General features: G+C 39.7%; 1 protein-coding gene across 4 annotated transcripts in view; it reads right to left on the minus strand.

Moving 5' to 3' along the window:
- Positions 1–546: 546 nt before the first annotated feature.
- Positions 547–20177, minus strand: part of DSE (dermatan sulfate epimerase) — a 33151-nt gene continuing 13520 nt past the window's right edge. For 3 of the 4 annotated variants that reach the window (XM_058801580.1, XM_058801582.1, XM_058801583.1), the window contains 4 exons: positions 9121–9374; positions 5264–5503; positions 4053–4260; positions 547–2364 (listed from right to left, as the gene is read on the minus strand). In XM_058801580.1, coding sequence (XP_058657563.1) covers positions 603–2364; positions 4053–4260; positions 5264–5503; positions 9121–9374 — 2464 coding nt within the window. In that variant the 3' untranslated portion in view covers positions 547–602. Of the gene's footprint in view, positions 2365–4052; positions 4261–5263; positions 5504–9120; positions 9375–20177 lie in introns of those variants that run through there. The other variant, XM_058801584.1, reaches the window with a different exon arrangement.

The following is a 20177-nucleotide window of genomic DNA, read 5'->3' on the forward strand; positions in this document are numbered from 1 at the left end:
CACTGTGCCTGATTGTAAAGCATGGAAGAGACGGGACAATATAAGGTCTGCAATAATGATACAGGGGTGTCCCATATTGAGCCATTCTTTGGTTTGGCAGACAGAAACGAAGTCTGCTGCTAAGATCTGCCTTGTATATGTATATTTGAATGTCCTTGTCTTAGGAGAATGTCCATAGACATCCCTAGCACCCTGAAATGAAAACTCACTACATGCAAATCAAATTCTGTATAAAAAAAGACCTTAGAAATAAACCTAATCAAGAGGGCTCATCTCACCAAAAAATTAATTACAACTTTACACTACTGAACTCTGATGAACAAAGCACAACATTCCCTCAGACATGAGGCCCAACTCAAAACACAAGGGAGAAGTACTTATTAAGTACTGATTTTTCTGAGATATTAATTGCTTGCCCTATTATTTAATCTATTCCGGTCTGAAAACAATCTTTCCCCAGATGCTTTTGGAATGTTTCAGAAAAAAAAAAAAAAAGAGAAAAAAAAAAAAAGAGAGAAGATATAAACTTTGGCCCTATTAGGGTTAATGTTTTTGCATAGACATATATGACCATAAACTGGTCAACTAGTAGAGGTCTTCTGCTAACATTGTGACTGAGAACAGGAAGAATACAGCCACAATAATATACAGCTGTCTACTAAAAGAATTGCATACAGACATCTTTGGCCATGCAGTCTCTTGGCCTTCTGGAAATAAGTGAGCTGCATTGCTAGCATGACAAAAAAAATAGCAATGTTGAGAATCAGAAAGAGGCGAGTATAAGAAGCTGATATTGATGGGGCGCTTCGAGCAGTCGCCACCATCTGCGCCAGCCCTGATCGGCCTTTGATTGACATCCCAGTTTTGTGCTTCACATAAGTGATATCTGCAAAGTCCAGAAGATCTTTCATTTCCTCATCTTCATCTACAGGCAACTCTTTTTGTGCTTGAGTCTGTGCCTTTTGTCGCACTTTTCTTTCATTTACCTCAATCTGTGCAAAAATGTCAGGAACGGCATCAACAAATTTGTAGCCTTTGGCTACCTTTCTGTTTTTCTTTGCTCTGCCACGCTGCTGTTGCTGCTGCCTCTGTGAGATTGCAAATATCCTGTCAATGGCCTCCTCTGTCTGCCTCTTATCTGAAAACCTCAGCAGGCGCTCAGCAGTCTTCCTAAAGCTGGCCGTGTTGCGTACACGAGACAGGATCTGCTTCTCAAGCTGCTGGAAAACGGGTTTAAAATGTTGCAGGTTCCTCTCCACGATGCCTACGTAGTCCTTCACCTCTGGCACTGTGGAGCTCCTGATGGCAGAGGCTCGGTCAAAGACAATTTTCTGGCGGTCTGCAATAACCTGTGCAAAGGCAGAGCGGGAGCCATCCTCGACGGGCCACAGGTACACGGCATAGGCGTGCTCACCAGTGGTCACAAACACATCCAGCTGCGGGGAATCTCCACGCACGGTGAAGCTCTGCACGTCCACAGAGGGCCCGATGAAAAGGTAGATGGCCCTCGTGACGGGGTGCCGCAGCAGGGTCGTTACATTCACGTAGTTTGTTCCATTGTAGGGGTAGCCCCGGGGATACATCCTTGAGGCAATGGTGGCTTTTTCACTGTGGCCAGTGTCGTCCATCCAGTACATCTTATATATCCCATCACGGTGCCTAATAAAGGCCCCATGGACATCATCAACAACTGTTTCTTCAAAAGGCACATCCACATTGTGGAAGAAACTGGTCGCTGCCTCCAGAGGGCTGTCATCTTCTAGGTGGATTTGGTCCACTAGCAAGAGAAGCTGGGGATGGAGAAGTATAAGGTTTCGTTGCAATTTTCTCAGCTTCAGTTTAGGATTGTATGCACCCACTCCTTCTCCCCTGATAAAAACCACACCACTTCTCTCCGTGGCAGCAACCACTCGTCCCTGACAGTCGCCAGCCAAGTCATGTTTATATTTAAGCCACTTAGAGGAACAGTCTTCTGTAATCTGCCCTTCCCATGGGGAGAAGCAGCTCTTAGACACAGCAGGGGAAAACATCAACACATTATTAAAAAAAGTATATTTTGGCCCATACAGAGCTTCTGTTATGAAAGGTACACCATTGGGAGCGAAAGTGAAGGAGTTCTGGTCTGGGTGTTCGTGGCCAGCATTAAAGTTCCTCCACCCCTTGATCCACTCTTTGTACTTGTTCTTATGAACAATATCATATATTGCACGTCCTCCCAGCTTTCCTGACTTGAAGGAAAGGAAAGGCCTGTTGATTTCAGCTGGCAAAGCACTTCCATAAGTCACCACTCCCCAGTCCTCAAAATAATGTAGCTTAGGAACTCCATAGTCTGGTGGAGGTACAGAGCGCAAACTTGCATCATACCTGCAAAAGAAGATGAGAAAAATTGGGTTAAAAGTCCCTTGACTGATTCCACTATCAGTACTTGCAAAAAACTCAAAAAAACATTCTCTGTTTACATCAAAGAGCAAGCCAAAAATATAAAGCCCACAGTTATGCTTCCTAATCATATAGCTGTAATCATTATTCATCATACTAATCCCTATACAAATTTGTTGTGTGCTTTTTACAGAACAACAGCTGAAAGCATCTGCTCTGCATTTAAAGCAAGCAGTCTTTTTGCAGCCCAAAAATAAGAGTACCACTAATTTCAAACTAGCCATGTTTTGCCCTAGATAGTCATAAAACTACCAACTATAACATAGATCTTTAAAAAAGGCAGATTAGACCAGACACTGCCTAGACATCAGCATTTGTGCCTATTTACTGACTACTTAACAAAGAGAAATATGTTTCCCCAAAATCATGATTACAGAAATCTGTAGTCTTCAAACAGAATAGGCAATAATTTTAAAAGTAATGATGAGGCATTCTGAAGGTGAAATGTTTATCACTTGTATCAGTTAATGTATGTTAGTTTCTTTCTTCAACCTAGGCTGAAGAAAAATTTTCATGGTTTTTCTTGTATGAATTGTAAGACGTTAAACGTTAAGACATTTTGTTTAAAAAGAAGCTTTAATTCTAGAAAAGGTTAAAATTACTACAATTTTATCCGTGGGAGTCAAAACAATAAAAATCCAAACCAAAACCTTCTGGCATTGTTTTTAAGTTACCAAAATAAACAAAACCATATTAAGCCCACTAACATTTCTGTTAGACGGTTCCAGAATCAGATTTATTCCTACAACTAACCAGGAGTTTCTGGCAGGCCCTAGACAGTTACAGAATTTCCATGAAGAGACAGGAGGAAACAGTGATGGGATGAGGTTGTAGAAGACATATTTTGTATTTTGAAAGTAACAAGATAAAGGCTGCTAGGAGCCTAAGAAACATGCACTCTAATGTGCACACCATAAGGGCAAACCAACATATATTCAATAAGATTTTTCTTGCAAGAGAGAAAGAGCTACACTCACTCCTCGAAAATATACTTGTTACCTCCACAAACTAAGGGAATTCATATGTAGATCTAAAGCTTCCTGAGTATTTTAATTTCTTACTTTAAGAAGATTGACATAGAAGTTAGGATAACTGTAAATTACATGGGAAAATATCCATCTAGCATGGCATTTTTTCCAAGCATAGCTTGCTAATTAGTGTGCAAATCCTGTTAACAGTAACCTTACTGCTTGGATTATTTAACTTTTAAAAGAAAGTTTATACTATTTTACAGAACTTTTGAATGAAAACTTATGCTTTAAATATTCACCTAATTCATCATAAAAGAACACAACAGGATTAAATCCCATTACAATAGACCAAATTAAACAAAGACTACATACAGGGAAATTTTCAGTTCCTTTGGAATGACCTGTATTCTATGAAAGCAATAGACAGTGGATAGAAACCATAAAATCAGATGCAGGACAAGACCAGGGTGTTCCCTGTGGCAACCTATGCTAAATGAAGAAGTTCTTCTGTGCCTCCTGACCCTGGGTGGCACACGGGCAGCCTGAGCCCGGCCTCCGCGGTGCACATCTAAAGTTAATGAATTAACACTAACAGCAAACAGCTGCCAGGTTCCTTTTGAGCCCACTCATCCCCTTTCATACCAGAGAAATTCAGTGTGGAGAGTGCACCACCTCTGCCCTTTGGATGGTGTGCCTGGCCCCTCCACCACTCGGTTCCTTCTGATCTGCTCTGCCAGCCAGTTCCCGCTGCCATTGCGCATGACAAACTTGTCGAGAAACACCAGCTGGCTCTCCGGCCCGTAGAACCAGTTATAGTTGGAATCTGCGATGGCCACAGTTCTCTGGAACCCTTGGGGAAAAGCGAGAAGGAGAAAGAACAAATAAGCACACAAAGATGCTTTTGAAGAGCATGCCAGTAAAGCCAAGCGGTGCAAACAGAGGCAGCCTTTTCAGATGTTTATAGACCTGCTTGTAAACGAGCCGTAAATAGGTTACACAGGAGTGGTTTCCTTCTGCTGCAGCTAACTTGAATATTCACCTTTCTTCTTTGGCTTTGGGCTATGGACAGCCAAAGCACCACACAAAATGTAAGATGCAATCCACTTCCTCTCCTCACTCAAGTCTGGCAAAGGTAACTTTCCCTTTACAGTTTTCATGTTTTTATGTGAATCTATACTCTGCAAAGGAATAAACCAGAGGGGCCCCCAAAGAACAAGATAATCAGCTTCACCTTGAAACCATCAATGTGAGCTCATTTTGCTCTTAGGAACCTCTTCCCAAAGGATGCCTGGGGTCTCACATGGATTCAGCACAATTCCTTATGTGCATATGCTGGCACACCAAAGCTGCATTCAGCGCCTGTTACATACATGGGTAGATCAGGGGTTCCAATACAGTTATCTAAGTTTTTTTTTACCTAGAATTTGAGCAATTTAAGTTCCTAATGAAGTGTCCTGCAAATAAGCAACACAGGGGGTAACAGCTTTAAACTGAAAGAGGGTAGACCTAGTTTAGATATGAGGAAGAGGTTCTTTCCTGTAGGGATAGTGAGGCACGTGGACAGGTTGTGAAGTTGTGGATGCTCCACTCCTGGCAGTGTGGAGGAGTGGCTTCAAGGCTAGGCTGGATGGGGCTTTGAGCAACCTGTGCTAGTGGAAAGTGTCCCTCATTTAGAAGCAGTGCTAAACAAGGCTGTTACTGTTTTGATAACTCTTGAAGGTAAAATCCAAGGAAATGGTTATTTTGAAAAATATCCAAGTAGAGTGCTATTTTAAAATGGCCTATTTAAAGTATGAAATTTATTGCTGCTTCAAAAATAAAGAGATTCATCTTCATTCACCCAAAGGACCTACCTGGCAGGACAGTCCTGTACATAAATGCAAAGTGCTGCTTGAGCCAGGGGTGGCTGAAGTGATTGATGTCAAAATGCCTTTGGACAAGAAACATGTACTGGAACAGTGATCTGGTTGTGTAGCTGCCATAAGCCACCCCTTCATAGAGGGAGCCATCTGTGACCTCCTGCAGCAGGACTACTGACTTCTCCATGATTGCCAACACCTGCTTGGTCCACAAGTAAGCTTCCTGAAGGTAGCCTGAAAGAAAATTACAATGGCAAAACTAATTACAACACAACAGTTCATACATGGTGCTGTCTGTGGGGTCCTTCCCATCTTGGAATCTGCAGTCAAGGGGTCTATAATACAACCTATTGCTGCAGCATTCCTGTACTTCTAAGGTGAAAAATAAAAGTAAGACATATTTAAATACAGCAAAGCAAGGTTGCATGAGCATGGGAAAATCTATCAAACACCTTTTGCTAGTAATATGGGGCTATGCTTTACAACTTAAAAAGAAAATTTCCTGAACACATTCAGGACATGCAAGAAAGGGAAGAGCCAAACCAAGACTATATTGCATTTCGAATTAAAGCTGTATGAAAACAAACCAATGGCCCCACTAGAGGGCTCCAATAATGCAACAATTCTGACCGGTCATTTTTCACTGGCAGGATCACCAGCATGGTAAGGAGATACACAGAGACTAAAAATGTAACAAAGTTCACATTTGAGCTGCAGTTAAGTGATATGACAATGAGCTAACTCATGCTCTATTTTAAGACCTGCTCTGTTCTACTGATATTTTCAGTTTGTTGTACAACCTAAAGGGTTATCCAAATAAAAGCTATTTTGGAAGAGCTTTGCATGGGTAATTCCAAAAGTAGATTCTTCAATTCCCGAACAAAATTAATCTTCGAGGCAGATAAATTCTCTGCCTAGAGATGTTACTGTTTTGGTCTGCTCCACACAAATCAAGACCTGGGAAGAGGTCACAAGAAACCTTCTCAGTGCCAGTCTGCTTTCACTAAGCACAAGCAGGAGAGCCTCCAGCAGAAGTCAGCGCATGGAACCCAGCAGAGGAAAGGCTTTTTGGATTGAGTAGCAGGAGAGGTAGGTCCAGACATCAACTGCCTTGTGCTTCTAACTGGCAGCTTAGTGTTCTCCCAGTTCAAAATGTCTGGACACAGATTGAACCAGACTTAATTCCACCCTATAGCAAAGCCCAGCTGGCACATGTTACACCTCACTATGTGGTGAAGCAGTGCCTGCTGAATGAAGCACATGTGCTAAGGGAGTAGGAGCTACATTCAGTCCTGTTACTCAGTGTTTCATCCCATTGCCACCAACACTGTATTTATGCTCAGCAGAGGGATGAGTAATTCAGGCATCCTACCAGTCAAGGCTGCCAAATCCTGTTCAGTTAACTGAGACAAAAAAAAAAAAAAAAAAGCAGTGTCTAAGCAAAACAGACAACCTGAGTCTATCACAGTACTTTAAATGCCTGGCTGAAAACTGTGATGGGGAAGGCCTGAGCAACAGTGGCAGTGGAACTACTTCCACTTCACTCCCAGCTATTAAGACACTTTTTCACTACTCTTCATGGAATTGGCAGCACAGTGGTCTGTCAGAATAAAATCCTGAATGTTTACACTCCTGTTTTCCCTTGTGACATAAAAGGGAAGCTATGCTGCAAGAATGTGATTTGCTATGGTTCAGCACAGTGCCTTTACCATTGTACTGCATTAATGTTCTGTTTACTTCAGGTATATCTATGCTATAACACTACACTTGTAGCACACTAAAAGAACAATAATACATTGAAATGAAAAAATTAAAAGACTCAACACCCTGTCAGGCTACATGACAAACCAGAACAAATTTCACCTAAATTTAGCAGTATATAAATCAGGTATCTATATTAATATCAAGGCCTTAAGTTTCTATTTTGAACATCTGAGTGTCTAAATACAAAGACTTCTCCAAATGCACGTGCCTAGAATTAACTTCAATTAGTTTCACTTTCATTCCTTTGGAAACATTTACATTCTTTTAAATTGGCTGTTTAGCATCTACAAGCTTCAATAGCTGAATTGTGTTTAAACTTAGTAGTTGGAATTTAAACCTTCTGTGAGAAAGGTCTACACTGGGATACATTATTTGCAATTGCTACGTATCTGATGCAGAAGCAAAACATGTTCATTCCTTTTCTCCCTCCTTTTTTTTTTCTCCTTCAGATTATTTTCTTTCATATTGGAATTACAATTTGCCTTTTTTTTTCCATTTTAGACTAACAGAAAAACCTAATTTAAGTTAAATTTAAGTTGCTATTAAAAAAAACCAAGTTTCTCTATATCAAAACAACAGCACTTAAATTTAGAAATATAAAGTCTGTTTTGAACTATTTTCATTTGAAATATTACTATTTTCAAATTGCTTAAGAATTCATTAGTTTCCTGCTTTTTTCCTTCCTCCTCCCCGCAAACACCATCACTTTAGTGAAAAAAATATTGCCCGGCTTTTTGATGCTTTCATTGTTTTACACAAGGCATACTTATGGTCTATACCTAATGAAAAGCAGAATCATCTTGCAAACTGCCAGCTTTCTGCACCAACAAAGGCTTAGGGAAGGATGGAATTATATGAAATTTAGCAAACCCACTGAATAAACATGGCTTTGAGTCTTCAATTTGTGGAAGGCAAGACAGGAGGATAGGGAATAACTGCCACACATGCTCTTGATGCTTTTCAACATATACACATCAGTCAGTGTGTTTGTTTTGACAGGCACTTAGCAAAAAATGATCCTCCAAACACAGTAGGTGCCACAGTTTTTTGTCACATTTTTTTGGGCACTTGAAAGCTCCAGTGATGGGCAGATGTGCCTCTGTTTGCCAGGGCTGAGCAGCTTGGCAACACCATCAGCATCCAGAAACTAGATTTTCCTGGACTTGCAGTGCATAAGTAATTCCACTGGGAATCATGTTTTCAAAATACTTCTAGCACATATAAAATAATTACCTGATGAAATATGGATTCATTCTTATAAAAGCGGGAGCTGGCTCCATGACTTCCATCTCTCAGCTGAAGTACCTCTGGGGTTTAAAGTCAAGATTGCTCACCTGCTTTCTCTCTCACTCTGTGACTTGCACTCTCCAGCAGGACAGGGACAGCCCCTTGACAGAGCAGGCAAAAGCTACTGGCCAGAGTATTCACCTTGGAAATGTGAACAATGGTTTTATGCCCCCAAAGCAAAGAAGAGGAAACCAGGCACAAATGTTTGTTGTGGGGTGCAATAGCAGAGTTCAGAGGAAAAAAAGTACAGCCTTAGATATCTCCATAGAAAATGCTGTTGGGAAGAAATGTCCTAAGCTATGGCACTTGGGCGGATAAAGTTACACTTTTGCAGATCCTCCAGGTGAAACGACAAAAGCCTTGGATGAAATTCCAGGCTATCCTGTTGTCTGGCTCCCAGGTCAGAGCAGTGGGTGCTTCTGACTGCTGACTTTCGCAATGCTTTGTGTAAGGAGATCAAGCATCATTCTACATTGATGATCTACTCTGAAAGACACTGTCCACGAATCAGGACTGACAAACTGTACACAATTGGATTTTTAACTTTTATAAACTGTGAGGTAAGAATTTCAGAATCACTTGGAAAACTGAACTTATATACATACTCATAATGACTTGTACATCTGCCCACAGACTTTTGCTCCATTCACTAAATTAAATTTTACTAAGCAGCAAAAGAGTAAACCCAATAGTGCTGTACACTAAAGAAGCATTTTTATCAAACCCTGAACTTTGCTGCTTAAGTGGCTGATTCGAGTTGACAGACTTTAGAAAAAACATCCCTATGGCTCAGCACATACCTTGATTCATCAGAACCAGGCTTCCAGCCAGCAGGGCCACACAGTTGGTAGGCTGGTGGTTGTGAAGGTACTGGAAGCCCCATCCACGTCTGTATGATGTTTCGTACATGTATCCCGAGGCATTGGCAATTACTTCAAGAAATCTCTCCTGTTGAATCTTGCTAAGGTAGCTGTACAAGAAGTCATAAGCAGTGGCAAAACCAACCAAGGAGTGAGCAAGAGGGACTTCATCCCAGGGGGCATCCTTCACTAGCCTGTCAAAAAATAAAGACGACAATTAATTGAGTTTCACCTCCTTAGCTTTCCCCCTTAGTCTACTGTGATATGTATATGACTTTTAAGTCTCCCAAGTTAGATGATTCGTGTTGAATTTTAAAACAGTACTTAGCTACTTACCAAGTCTCTAAACTATTTTTTCCCATCCTAAGTATGGACAGCATTAATCTTCAAAGCTCAAAAACTTTTTTATAAAGATTAAGTTGCTAAATATTAGAAAAATGTTTGAAATATTCTGGGTTTTGCTAGGAGAAAGATAGGCAGAATACTGATAGTACAGAAATAGAATCTATTAATCTGAAGAAAGATTAATATAATTTTTGATAAAGTAATATGCATGGTTTATACTCCTCCAACCTCCTGTAACAGATCTTTTTTCTTTTCCAAAGGAGTCAGTTGATGATAAATGCTGCCATGAGACTAAAGCTGTCTTTACAGCAAGTATAATAAAACAACTCACTACACTCGTTTTTTCATCTCCCAAATGCATTCAAGGACAGAAGTAGAGAAGAGGAAACTTAGTTTTACTAAAGCTTGAATTAACATTCTTAATAAACACTGGTGTTTTTTAATGATAAGAAAGAAAAGAGGTAAAATGATGTCAATACTAAAAAATTATTTTCTAGGAACTACTGGCTTGTGTCTAATGATTACACTGAACTTAGTACATTTTTACCAATCAAATTCATAACATAGGTGGTATGGAGAAAATATTCCTGTTAAATCAAGCATACATTGTGTATCAATAACTTTAATTTTGCAGTACTTACAGTACTTCCAGCCCATGGTTCTACAGAAAAGAAAATGTGAAGGAATACATAGCGAAAGTAAACTCCTATAAACTGAAAAATTGTCAGTTGCTTTCATGCTTTCATGCTCTCCTCTTTCACTTCTTTTGCAATCTATTTTTTATTACAGAAATGAATTAAAATTGTTGAGATGAGTGTCCTACTGCAATCAGTAGAAATGATGCTGTGCTCCTGAAGGCATACACATTCCAGTTTCAACTATTTGATGACTCGACAAATATGATTTCATCTTTATTTGTGTAAGCAGCAGTGTGAAGAGATGAGAAAAAAAAATCCCCAAAGAATTAAGATAAAACCAAAAAAGTTCTGCTGCAGAAGCATTTATTGGCATTCAAATGCATTAATAAAGCATGTAAAAATTACAAACATCAGCCTAAGGCACTGCAATGATGGTAAAAGATATCATGTGCAAGTGAAAAAAAAAAGACCTTTAACTTTTATTTCAGCATATTTAAATCATTGGAAGAACGAAAGTTTGGCACATTCATACTGTCATGTAAAGAAACTATCTGTATGTTTTTTGATCAGATGAATTTCTGATCAACAGTTTTAACTGTTCACCTTCTCTCAGCTTTGAGTCCATATTCTGCTTGCAGTACAGTTAAATATTCTTTTTTCCTTTTTTAAAATTAAATATTTGTCTCACAGATTTAAATTAAATACATCAAACTGAGTTATCTGGTTATTTGTCAATCTCAATTAATTGTCTATTTCTGCTGTTACATCTTTCCTTATAATTGAAAGAGCTATTAAAATGCTGTTGATCCTATACATAAAACTAAAGTTACATTCTATGCCAACTATATGCAACACTCGGGCACCATGATTCCTTTCAGGAATCCTTTGACACAGAAAAATTCCTTTCATCAGCTATATAATGAATTCTAATTTCCAAGGTATTTTTAGTCTCATTAAACCTTTGCGTATTCAGAAATCAGAGTTCAAATAGGAACAGGGAATTTCACTTTAAAGGCAGCTGCTTGGAGCAATTACAAAGACTTTGAGGCTAAACTATACATTAGGGTGGAAGAAAAGTCGAATGAAAGGATTTGAGCTAATTAAAAAAATATAATTCTAATTTCAGTATCTTTTTAACAACACACAAGCTCCTAATTAGATTCTGCTATTGTGCCGAAACCAGATCTTTACCTGACTAAATTTAAAATGGGATTTGCCAGTGGAACTGATTTATTGTAACCTTCACTGTTAAGGTGTATGCTAACTTTATGTTTAGTTTCTAACAGAGTACCACATCAAATTCTACAGTGTAAGAGCATATAATAGTCTCAATGGTACTGCTTCTGACAAAAGAGAAAGCAGCCTTCTACATGGGAGGTGATAAACTGAGAAGTTATAACTGCATTTAGGCTCCTGATGTCTTCAGGAAAGAAATAAAAACAAAACAAAACAAAACAAAAAAAACAAAACAAAACAAACCCCCAGCCTTTCTGTGTAAAAACCTTTATGTTAGGCACCCTTATCATAAATACTGACACAGTTACCCAGCTTGGGTTAGACAAGCAATTTTGTCATAACACCCCTGAAATTGCACTTCTGTAGTTAAGTCTTGTATAAAATTTCACAGAGGAGATTCACACAAGTAATAGGGAAAATTAAACATAATGATTTAAAGATCTTAATTTCTAAATACATAAAACCACAGTCAACATCTGTTCTTAAGGTGAAGCTCTTTTGAAGAAACAGCTCTTCAGCTGCTACAAATCAGTGCTACTCCCCTTAACTTAGTTTCAAGGGAACCAAGCAATGTACACCAAACGTGGAAAATTATTCACAAGAAGAATGATCAAGTAGCAAACATTACATGGATTTGTATTTAAATGATGCTCTCATTTTTCAAATGCATCTCCCAGTGTCACACTTGGTAAACAGCCTGACTGATAAACTGGGGAAAGCACAGAGCCAGAGGCATGCACTGAATGCAAGTGAATAAAGTGTTTTCAGGGCTAACTAATAATTACTAAGAAAAGTGGTATGTATTTATACAAAGATAGATAAAAACAAGCCCACACTTTGCCCTGTACAACAAGTTATTTTCTAAGCTACTCAAGACTAAAACTGAACATCAGAGAGTATGAACTTCAGCTTCACAGTTAACTGTGTCTGACGACAGCAAGTAACCTCTACCTCAAGGCTGCATTAGCCTTTAAAGGCATCAGATCTTAGAAAAGCAAAAAAACAAATCCAAAGTAAATAAAAATAATCTATAATGGGTTCTTTTATACAGAACAGCTACTTAGTTGCAGACATATGAAATTTGAGCAAAGGCAACTGTTTAAAAATTCTAAAATATATTTTAAATTCTAAAAGATAAAGGCACCCCTACAGTACCTTTTTGCACTTATATACCTGCATTTGGAAGAGGTGCCTATCTGGAAACTTGAGAAGGTTATGAAAGAGGAAAAAGTGCTGAACAGGTTTGCTACCTCATGATCAAACTCCATAAACATCCAAAGCCATATGCATTGTTCTGCACAAAAATCTGCTGTCTGGACAAATCCTGTGAATAGCACAGGATAAATACATGCCTGGGGTGTTCTTTACATTTGTGTTCATCTGTATCCTATAAAATATGGTTGTTACATTTAGAGTTTGATATGAATCCTCCATGAAGAAATTGGAGAAATAAAGAGATCATGGATAAGGTTGCAATTACGGATAAGTAGTATGGTTTTTCTACATGTGTTGAGAATTTTAGCATGCTGCAATGTGGTTTATCTGTTTTAAATTTGCCACCTTCTGCAATGAACAATGAATATGAAGAGGGGGATTAAGACCCTGTTTTCCACTGATCAATTGATGGCACTGCATTTCTTCTATGTATACACAGCACCTTCATTAAATGCAATTCCAAACTCTAAATAAGCATACCATTTGCATAAAATTTTGGATGGAAAGTAAAAATCACTATCACCAACAAAGCCAAGATCACTACAACCTCTCTATTTCTTGACAACATTCCTGATGCTAATACTGCCTCTTCTCTCAGTAGAAATGTGTTTCTTTATTTTCTCACTATTCACTACCAAATAACTACTTCCTTACTGAAAGCAGGGTCACCTGGGTTGGGGCAGTCCCAGACATGAGTACAGACTGGGAGAAGAATTCACTGAGAACAGCCCTAAAAGGTGGATTTTGGGGTTCAGGTGGATGAAAAGCTGGACATGACCCAGTGATGTGCACCTGTAGCCCAGGAAGCCAGTTGTTCTGAGCTCAGCAAAAGCAGCATGGCCAGCCAGCAGGGGAGGGCCTTTGCTCCTCCACTCTACCCTGGTGAGACCCCACCTGCAGTGATGCAAACTGCTCTGGAGTCCTCAACAAAAGAAGGACATGGACCTGCTGGAGCAAGTCCAGAGGAAGCCAGAATGATGCTCAGATGGCTGGAGCACTTCTCCTATGCAGACAGGCTGAGAGAGATGGGGTTGTTCAGCCTGGAAGTCTCCAGGGAGACACTACAGAAACCTTCTAGTTCCTAAAGGGGGACACAGGAAAAAGAGGGGTTTTGCATAGGCAGATAATAAGACATAGGGGAAAGGTTTTAAACTAAAAAAAGGAGATTTAGAGTTACAAAGAAACTCTTGACTGTGAGGGTGGTGAGGCACTGGCACAGGTTGCCCAGACAAGTTGTGGATGCCCCAAATCTGGAAGTGCTCAAGTAAGTGCTTGGCTGGATGGGGCTTTCAACAACATTGTCTGGTCCAAGCTGTCCCTGTCCAGAGCAGGGGTTTTGGAACTGGAGGATCTCTAATGTCCCTTCCAATTCAAACAATTCTGTTTCTACAATTCTATTAGCATTTTGCTCAGAAATACAAGCCAAGAGGGAAAAACCACTATATGGCCAGTTCAAGGCAGGATTTAAATCAAACTCTGTTGCTCAAGTGAGTTCCTGGATCATGATCTGTGGGATGTTTAGATTCATCTTTCCTTCACTGTGTATCCAGTTCTTAAAAACAAACTGAAGTAAATAGGAAAATAACCCTCTTTAATCTGAGATACAGAATACCCTTCCAAGCAGTGTGAGATTGGATTTTTGGCCTCTAGGTCAACAACTAACATGGTATCAGTGCATGCAAAATGAAGAATTAAGCACATCCTGACACACGCATTACACAAGTAATTCACATCCTGAATTTTAATGCTCCAAACTTTCCCATGACAAATCACTGCAGAGTAACTCCTGGAGGAGGAGCTTGAAGGAAGGATGCCAGTACTTGCTCCTCAGTACTGAAATTCTCAATCTCACTAGGTGCATGCACAGGAAACCAGTGCGAACTCTCTCCTAATGGCTTAGAAGTGAAAATTAGTTCTAAGACAGCCCTGTAGTGCATTTTGATGCCATCTACCTCAGATATTGGTAACCAGCTGTGAGAATGGTTGAGTTTAATGCACACAAGATGTCAAGTGTGGATGCAAACGAGGCATGCAATGGGGCCAAGTGAACTCTTGATCGCTTGTGCAGTTGTACAGTCTTCCCAATGCCACAGGCAATGCCTTGGTACTCTTCCTATTGTCCTGACCCACTTCTGAGGGTCTATCCTGACCTATTCCCTATCAAGAGGGAGAACACCTTTCAAGGGGAATGAGATTACCAACATTTATTTTATACACCAGACCAAATCTTAAATATTTTTCTTACAAAGTCTCCAAAACAAAGTCATTTTTTTGATCAAGTGGAATATTTTCTTAATAAATGGAGCAATACTCCACAATTGTCATTTTGGGGAGAAAAAAGAAGACACTGAAAAAAACCCAACCTCTCAGCTTTTACCCTTCCCACATTTTTCTGGTTGGCTGCCAAAGCAAAAACCCCATTATCTGCCCAACCTTAGTGCTTGGTCCTTTGCAAAAACAAAGAAGTTAAAAAACATACTTGAAAAACTGATGATTTATGTTTCTGGTGTCTAAGGTAAAACAGGTTTGCTTCTCTCTTTATCAGTCATGTTTCAGCAGCAGCCAATCTCACATGCTTGTGTTCATTGCAGCACAGTTGACACAAAGAAAGGCAAAGGAGTGGTTAAATGTAAAAGGCTACATTCATGTCAGTATGGGGAAAAAAAGCAGCATATAGACAGACATTTTAAGAGCTTACTATAAAAATAGAGTTGTACTGCTTAGGTGCTATGGGGAGGAAAGTAAACTTTAGCTCCTTAAAAATCTTAATCTACTTTTTAACCTCTTTCCCTCTGTTTCCTCATAGGTCTATGATCATCATTCTGATGCTTCTAAAGCTTCTTTCAGATCTTATCTAATTTTTGGCTTTGATCACAAGAGAGTCCTTCACTCAAAGGACTTGCCTTTATGATGCTTCTGTGTTGACACATTAATAAACTAGAACTGACTCTGTTTCATTTTTTCCTCAGTGTCATGTTAAGCAGACATAGAAATTTAATTACGTTATTTTTTTAGGAGATTGCCTCTAGCTCTTGTTTTAGCAAATTTTTATACCAGTCATGCCACAAAGTGAGCTCCCAGTAGCTCCCACTGAATGTCAGCACCAATTTATCTTCTATACCAATTTAGATATTAACGGAGCTCTCCAAAATCCAGCTAGCCATTTAATTTCACAGACATGCACAATTTCTATTTTTAAACACTACATATGTAGAAGATAAAAACAGCATAAGAGTTTGATATTTCACTTACTAATATAATGTATATTCCAGATATCAAATTCATCCTCCTACCCTCTCTTTTCTTTCTTTTTCCTCTTTGTAGGAGACAGTGTATCAGCATCCTCCAAGCTTCTTTTATACTAACTTTTATTCCACAGTCTTACAAAGCCCCCCTAAGTTTTCTTTGAATGTGATTGCTAGTTGATTACTGGGAGTCAAACAGATGCTATAAATTTCTGGTGAAAGCACGGACACTTGCTTTATTGCACCTTGGCATATATGAATTCATTTTAGTTAAATCATTATCCACATGTTTAATTATTTACACATATATATTTTTACCTTGCAATCTGTATTGTTCAACATCAAGCACTATCTGGATACTAACAGCAAGGGTCCCAGATGATGCTCCAATACTTTTTAATAAGCAGCAACTAACAGAAGGCTACATGATTGCTAGTTTATAAGAAAGCAGCAGAAAGGTCACAGCTTTGTTATTCCAAAGCCTCCTGTTAGTTTCTCCTTAGTTGCTGCTATTGCCCTGGAATGTCTGCATGTGCTTGACAGTAATTATCTGCCCCGTGAAACCCACAGAATCGCTGTTAAATCCCACACCTTACTACACATTGGTAACATACTTGTCTTTAAAAGTGGGGCATCAACTGTGTGCAAAAACACCCAAAAACAAACCCACAGAAATTTATTTCTGGCCATTGCAAATGGGAACCTCTCTCTTGCTACAAGAAGGGTGCAGAATTTGTGAACTCCCAAGGCGTTTGTTTGTAAGGTGGGCTTAGTAAAGAAGAGAGCTTTTGGCTGCTTTGTCCAAGCCAGAGAGTCTGACTGAAGTGTTATTTCTGCACGATGTGTGACTCTGATTACATCATTCCGCTCAGCACGGGGACGGGACGAGCCAGCGGCATATGGAAAGAATCACGAGCACAGATCTCCTTGGCCAGAACGTCCTTCTGGTGGGGAGTGCTCTAGGGGCCACTCGGAGATAAAATGCCAGAAAACACACCAATATCCTCTGTTCCCTCTAGAAAAAGGAAATACGGTTGAAATATAAGGACAAACTTCCCATAAGGTTTTAGACAGTATCTAGATATCCAATCCATGGAAAACCAAGGGAGTTTATTAAATACCAGCTTTTAGTTTTTACAGGCAAAACCAATAATGTTCGTCTATTTCAACTAAAATATTAATGCACGCTTGTTTGCTGTTGCTAGTCTCCACAACAGTGTTTTTCCCAGATTATTTTGGGTGATTGTTATAGTTAGCTGTTACCCAGTGCCCCTCTGTTTATTTTAAAATGTAAACCTACTCCAGGATGTAGCCATTAGGGATGCTCTGCTAATGAGCAGCATGCCTGTCCACATGGCTTGTTATGACAAACGGCTCAACCTCTGTTAGTTGACACAAATGGGAACTCAGCTATGGGTGTACTTTATTATGTGACATAAAATGACTACGTTAATAGATGAGAAAGAACCAGAGTTCTTAATTACATGCCCCTTCCATGTATATATCAATTAGCAGTAGACTTCCTCATAATTGTATCGTGGGATATTTGGACTATTGAGGATTCCACCAATGTAAAGAAGAAATTTAAAATGTCAGTCTCCTTAATCTCCTAGCATTCTGAAACAAATAACCAGTGACATTTAAAACCATATTTCTTTTATTCAACTACTGCATATGCTAAAAACATATACTTTTGTTTTCTGGTAAGGCTTAGATTTTACTCAACATTGCCACAAAAAATAGAGAAAACTTATTAAGATGATTTTTTTTTAAATTCTAAAGCAATTTTAGAGTCAATGCCATGACAGCAGAAGTCAAAAGAAATCCAGATTATACTGCTGAAGGAATTAATCTGCCAATGCCAGATTTAACTTCCCAACATGTTGATGAATCTGTCAGTGACAAAAAAGATATTTTTCCAGAAATTTTGCATGTCAGTCTTGGCACCTACATTAATGAGGAGGTCTAAGGAGAGGCCCATTTTACTTACCTTATGGATACTTCTTTGGAAAAGCCCTCTTTCCTGATGAAATAAAATGTTATGGCAGAGGACCCTCCTAACAAGGCTCCAAAGTCAGGCAACACCAAGACCCCTCCTTCTTTTCACCCTCCTGATCAGAAGACATGTGCCCTCAAATTATTTAATAAGGACAATAATCATAATATATCATCCAGAATGGTATTTTCCCAAAGTCTGAGGAAAACTAAACATGCCTAGACAGACTGGACAAAAAATTCCACCACTCTGACACTGCCAGAACAGCTCGTATAACAGCCATAACTCGTATTTATCATGTTTATTCTCCTAGTCTTATCCTAAGTGGAGAAGTACGTGCAGTAACATTTTCTGGTACTTTTAAATTGAGTTTCTTAGGAAAAACAGATTTACATAATCTGTCTGCCCAGTCCTTCAGCCTCTGAATCCAGCCTATTTGAGCAAAGCCAGACAGTGCAGTACAGCCTCAGAGATGTCACATTCCTACTTTTCTGAAAACCATTGTTGGACAAGGGAGAAAGATCTGTATTACTGCCACCACTGATGGGGCTACAGTATAAACTCCATGCTGACAGCATTCAGACATAAGTTCTCAGGGGGAAAACAAAAATGGAAACCAGATCCATGTTTCTGCCACAGCACTTGAAGAGCTGGCCAGCTGGAGGTTATACAAAGGCCAGCTTAGCCCAGCTCTATTGCCTATGTTTAAAATTTCCTCCTGCACTTTCACTACTACTGAGCATATTGCAGCCACTTCTTTTGCCAAACAGAGAACCCTGATTAAACCTTGATTGATTTCTGAATGGGATGTCTACACCAGAAGGGAAAGATGGGAAAAGCATAGTTTCTCTTTCAACAAGGTAATGCAAGATACTTGCTTGAGAAAAAACAGTACTTGGAGGCAAGTAAATAACATCAAAGCCAAGTGGAAATGGGATATCTGCTTGGTTCTGATTGGTATCTGGTCTGCTGGGACAAGGGAGAGCATTATAACAAAGGACAGAACAACCACAATTAATCCAGGGCAGGAATCACAGGACATAAGGAACTTAAATAACGTTGAGACAGAGAGCAAGATGTAGGAAACTGAAAAAAAAAGACACAAACAAGTCCTCCTACTCAAAATAATGCTTCCCCCTCTTTCTTATTTCATTAAAACAGATGGCCATGTAACTACAGCCTTCCCAAAACACGTTAAGAAAGTGTGTGAACAATGAAACTAAGGAGGAAGGTGTTGACTTTGGAGCAGCCTGTCTCCTGTTGGAGATGGTCACATATCCTTGGATTCACCCCTGTAAGCTATATCCCTCTGTCAGTGTGCCAAGAGAAAGTGTCTCCACACTGTCTCCAGAGCTAAGACCAAAGCTTTGTATTGCTATGCTTCAGTGGAAGATTTTGGAAATTACCACCACTGTTGAGACAATATTTTCCTTCCTAAATCCCATGTCCTGTCTTCTGTGACATGCAAGCAATATATGGACAGTATGTCCCTGCTGTCTCCCATCACTTCTTTTGCTCTAGCTCATGTATTTCTGTGGCATTCACCATTTTAATCCTTATTGCAGGGGAACCCAAACACTATCATGGCTTTTCAATAATGTCTATCAGGAGGATATAGATCCCAAATTCTAGCTCAAATCCAGCATTATTCCAGTGATGGCCCATGGAATGATAACATTTATAGGATACTACTAGTTGGTTACCAGAGGGTAAGGAATAGTAGTTTGAGCAATGAACACTGCTTGAACAGCTGATGCTTCTCCTCCTGTGCTGACTTGAATCTTGACTCGCACTTCTGCCGAGCTGCTGTCACCACAGAGCTGTAGGAGAGCAGCTATGACAGAAGGGAGCCGTGCCCCATCCAGCCCTATCTCGCTGCCCTGGGCAGTTGCCTCCCTCTTGGCAAAGCCCACATTCCCATCCTCTGACCTATCCACAGTGACAGCAATCCTGGACCATAGTCTGCAAGGCGTACCAAGTGGCAGCTGCTGCAGGGATGTAGGGGAAATGCATCTGCCTGAGCAAAAAGAGGAGATAAATTGCAGGTGGGTATGAAAAGCAGGAGACCTTGGGGTCTCAACTCTAGAATCACTCCTATATAGTGAGAACATTAACTTCTGTTCCCATAGAAAGAGTGTGGCACAAAGAAGACGGAGCAACTTGTAGGGATGACAACTCAAATCCAAGTGAAGTTAACCCAGAAGTGGTCATCAAAATACCAGTTACTCAGGCATTTCCAGTAATCAGATAGACAATGATCATGTCCTAGTATATCTTAAGGAGAGGCCCAAGAACCATGCAGCCAAACGAAGCTGCCAGCCT

Source organism: Ammospiza caudacuta, chromosome 3 (genome assembly GCF_027887145.1).
Source record: "Ammospiza caudacuta isolate bAmmCau1 chromosome 3, bAmmCau1.pri, whole genome shotgun sequence".
NCBI lineage: Eukaryota > Metazoa > Chordata > Aves > Passeriformes > Passerellidae > Ammospiza > Ammospiza caudacuta.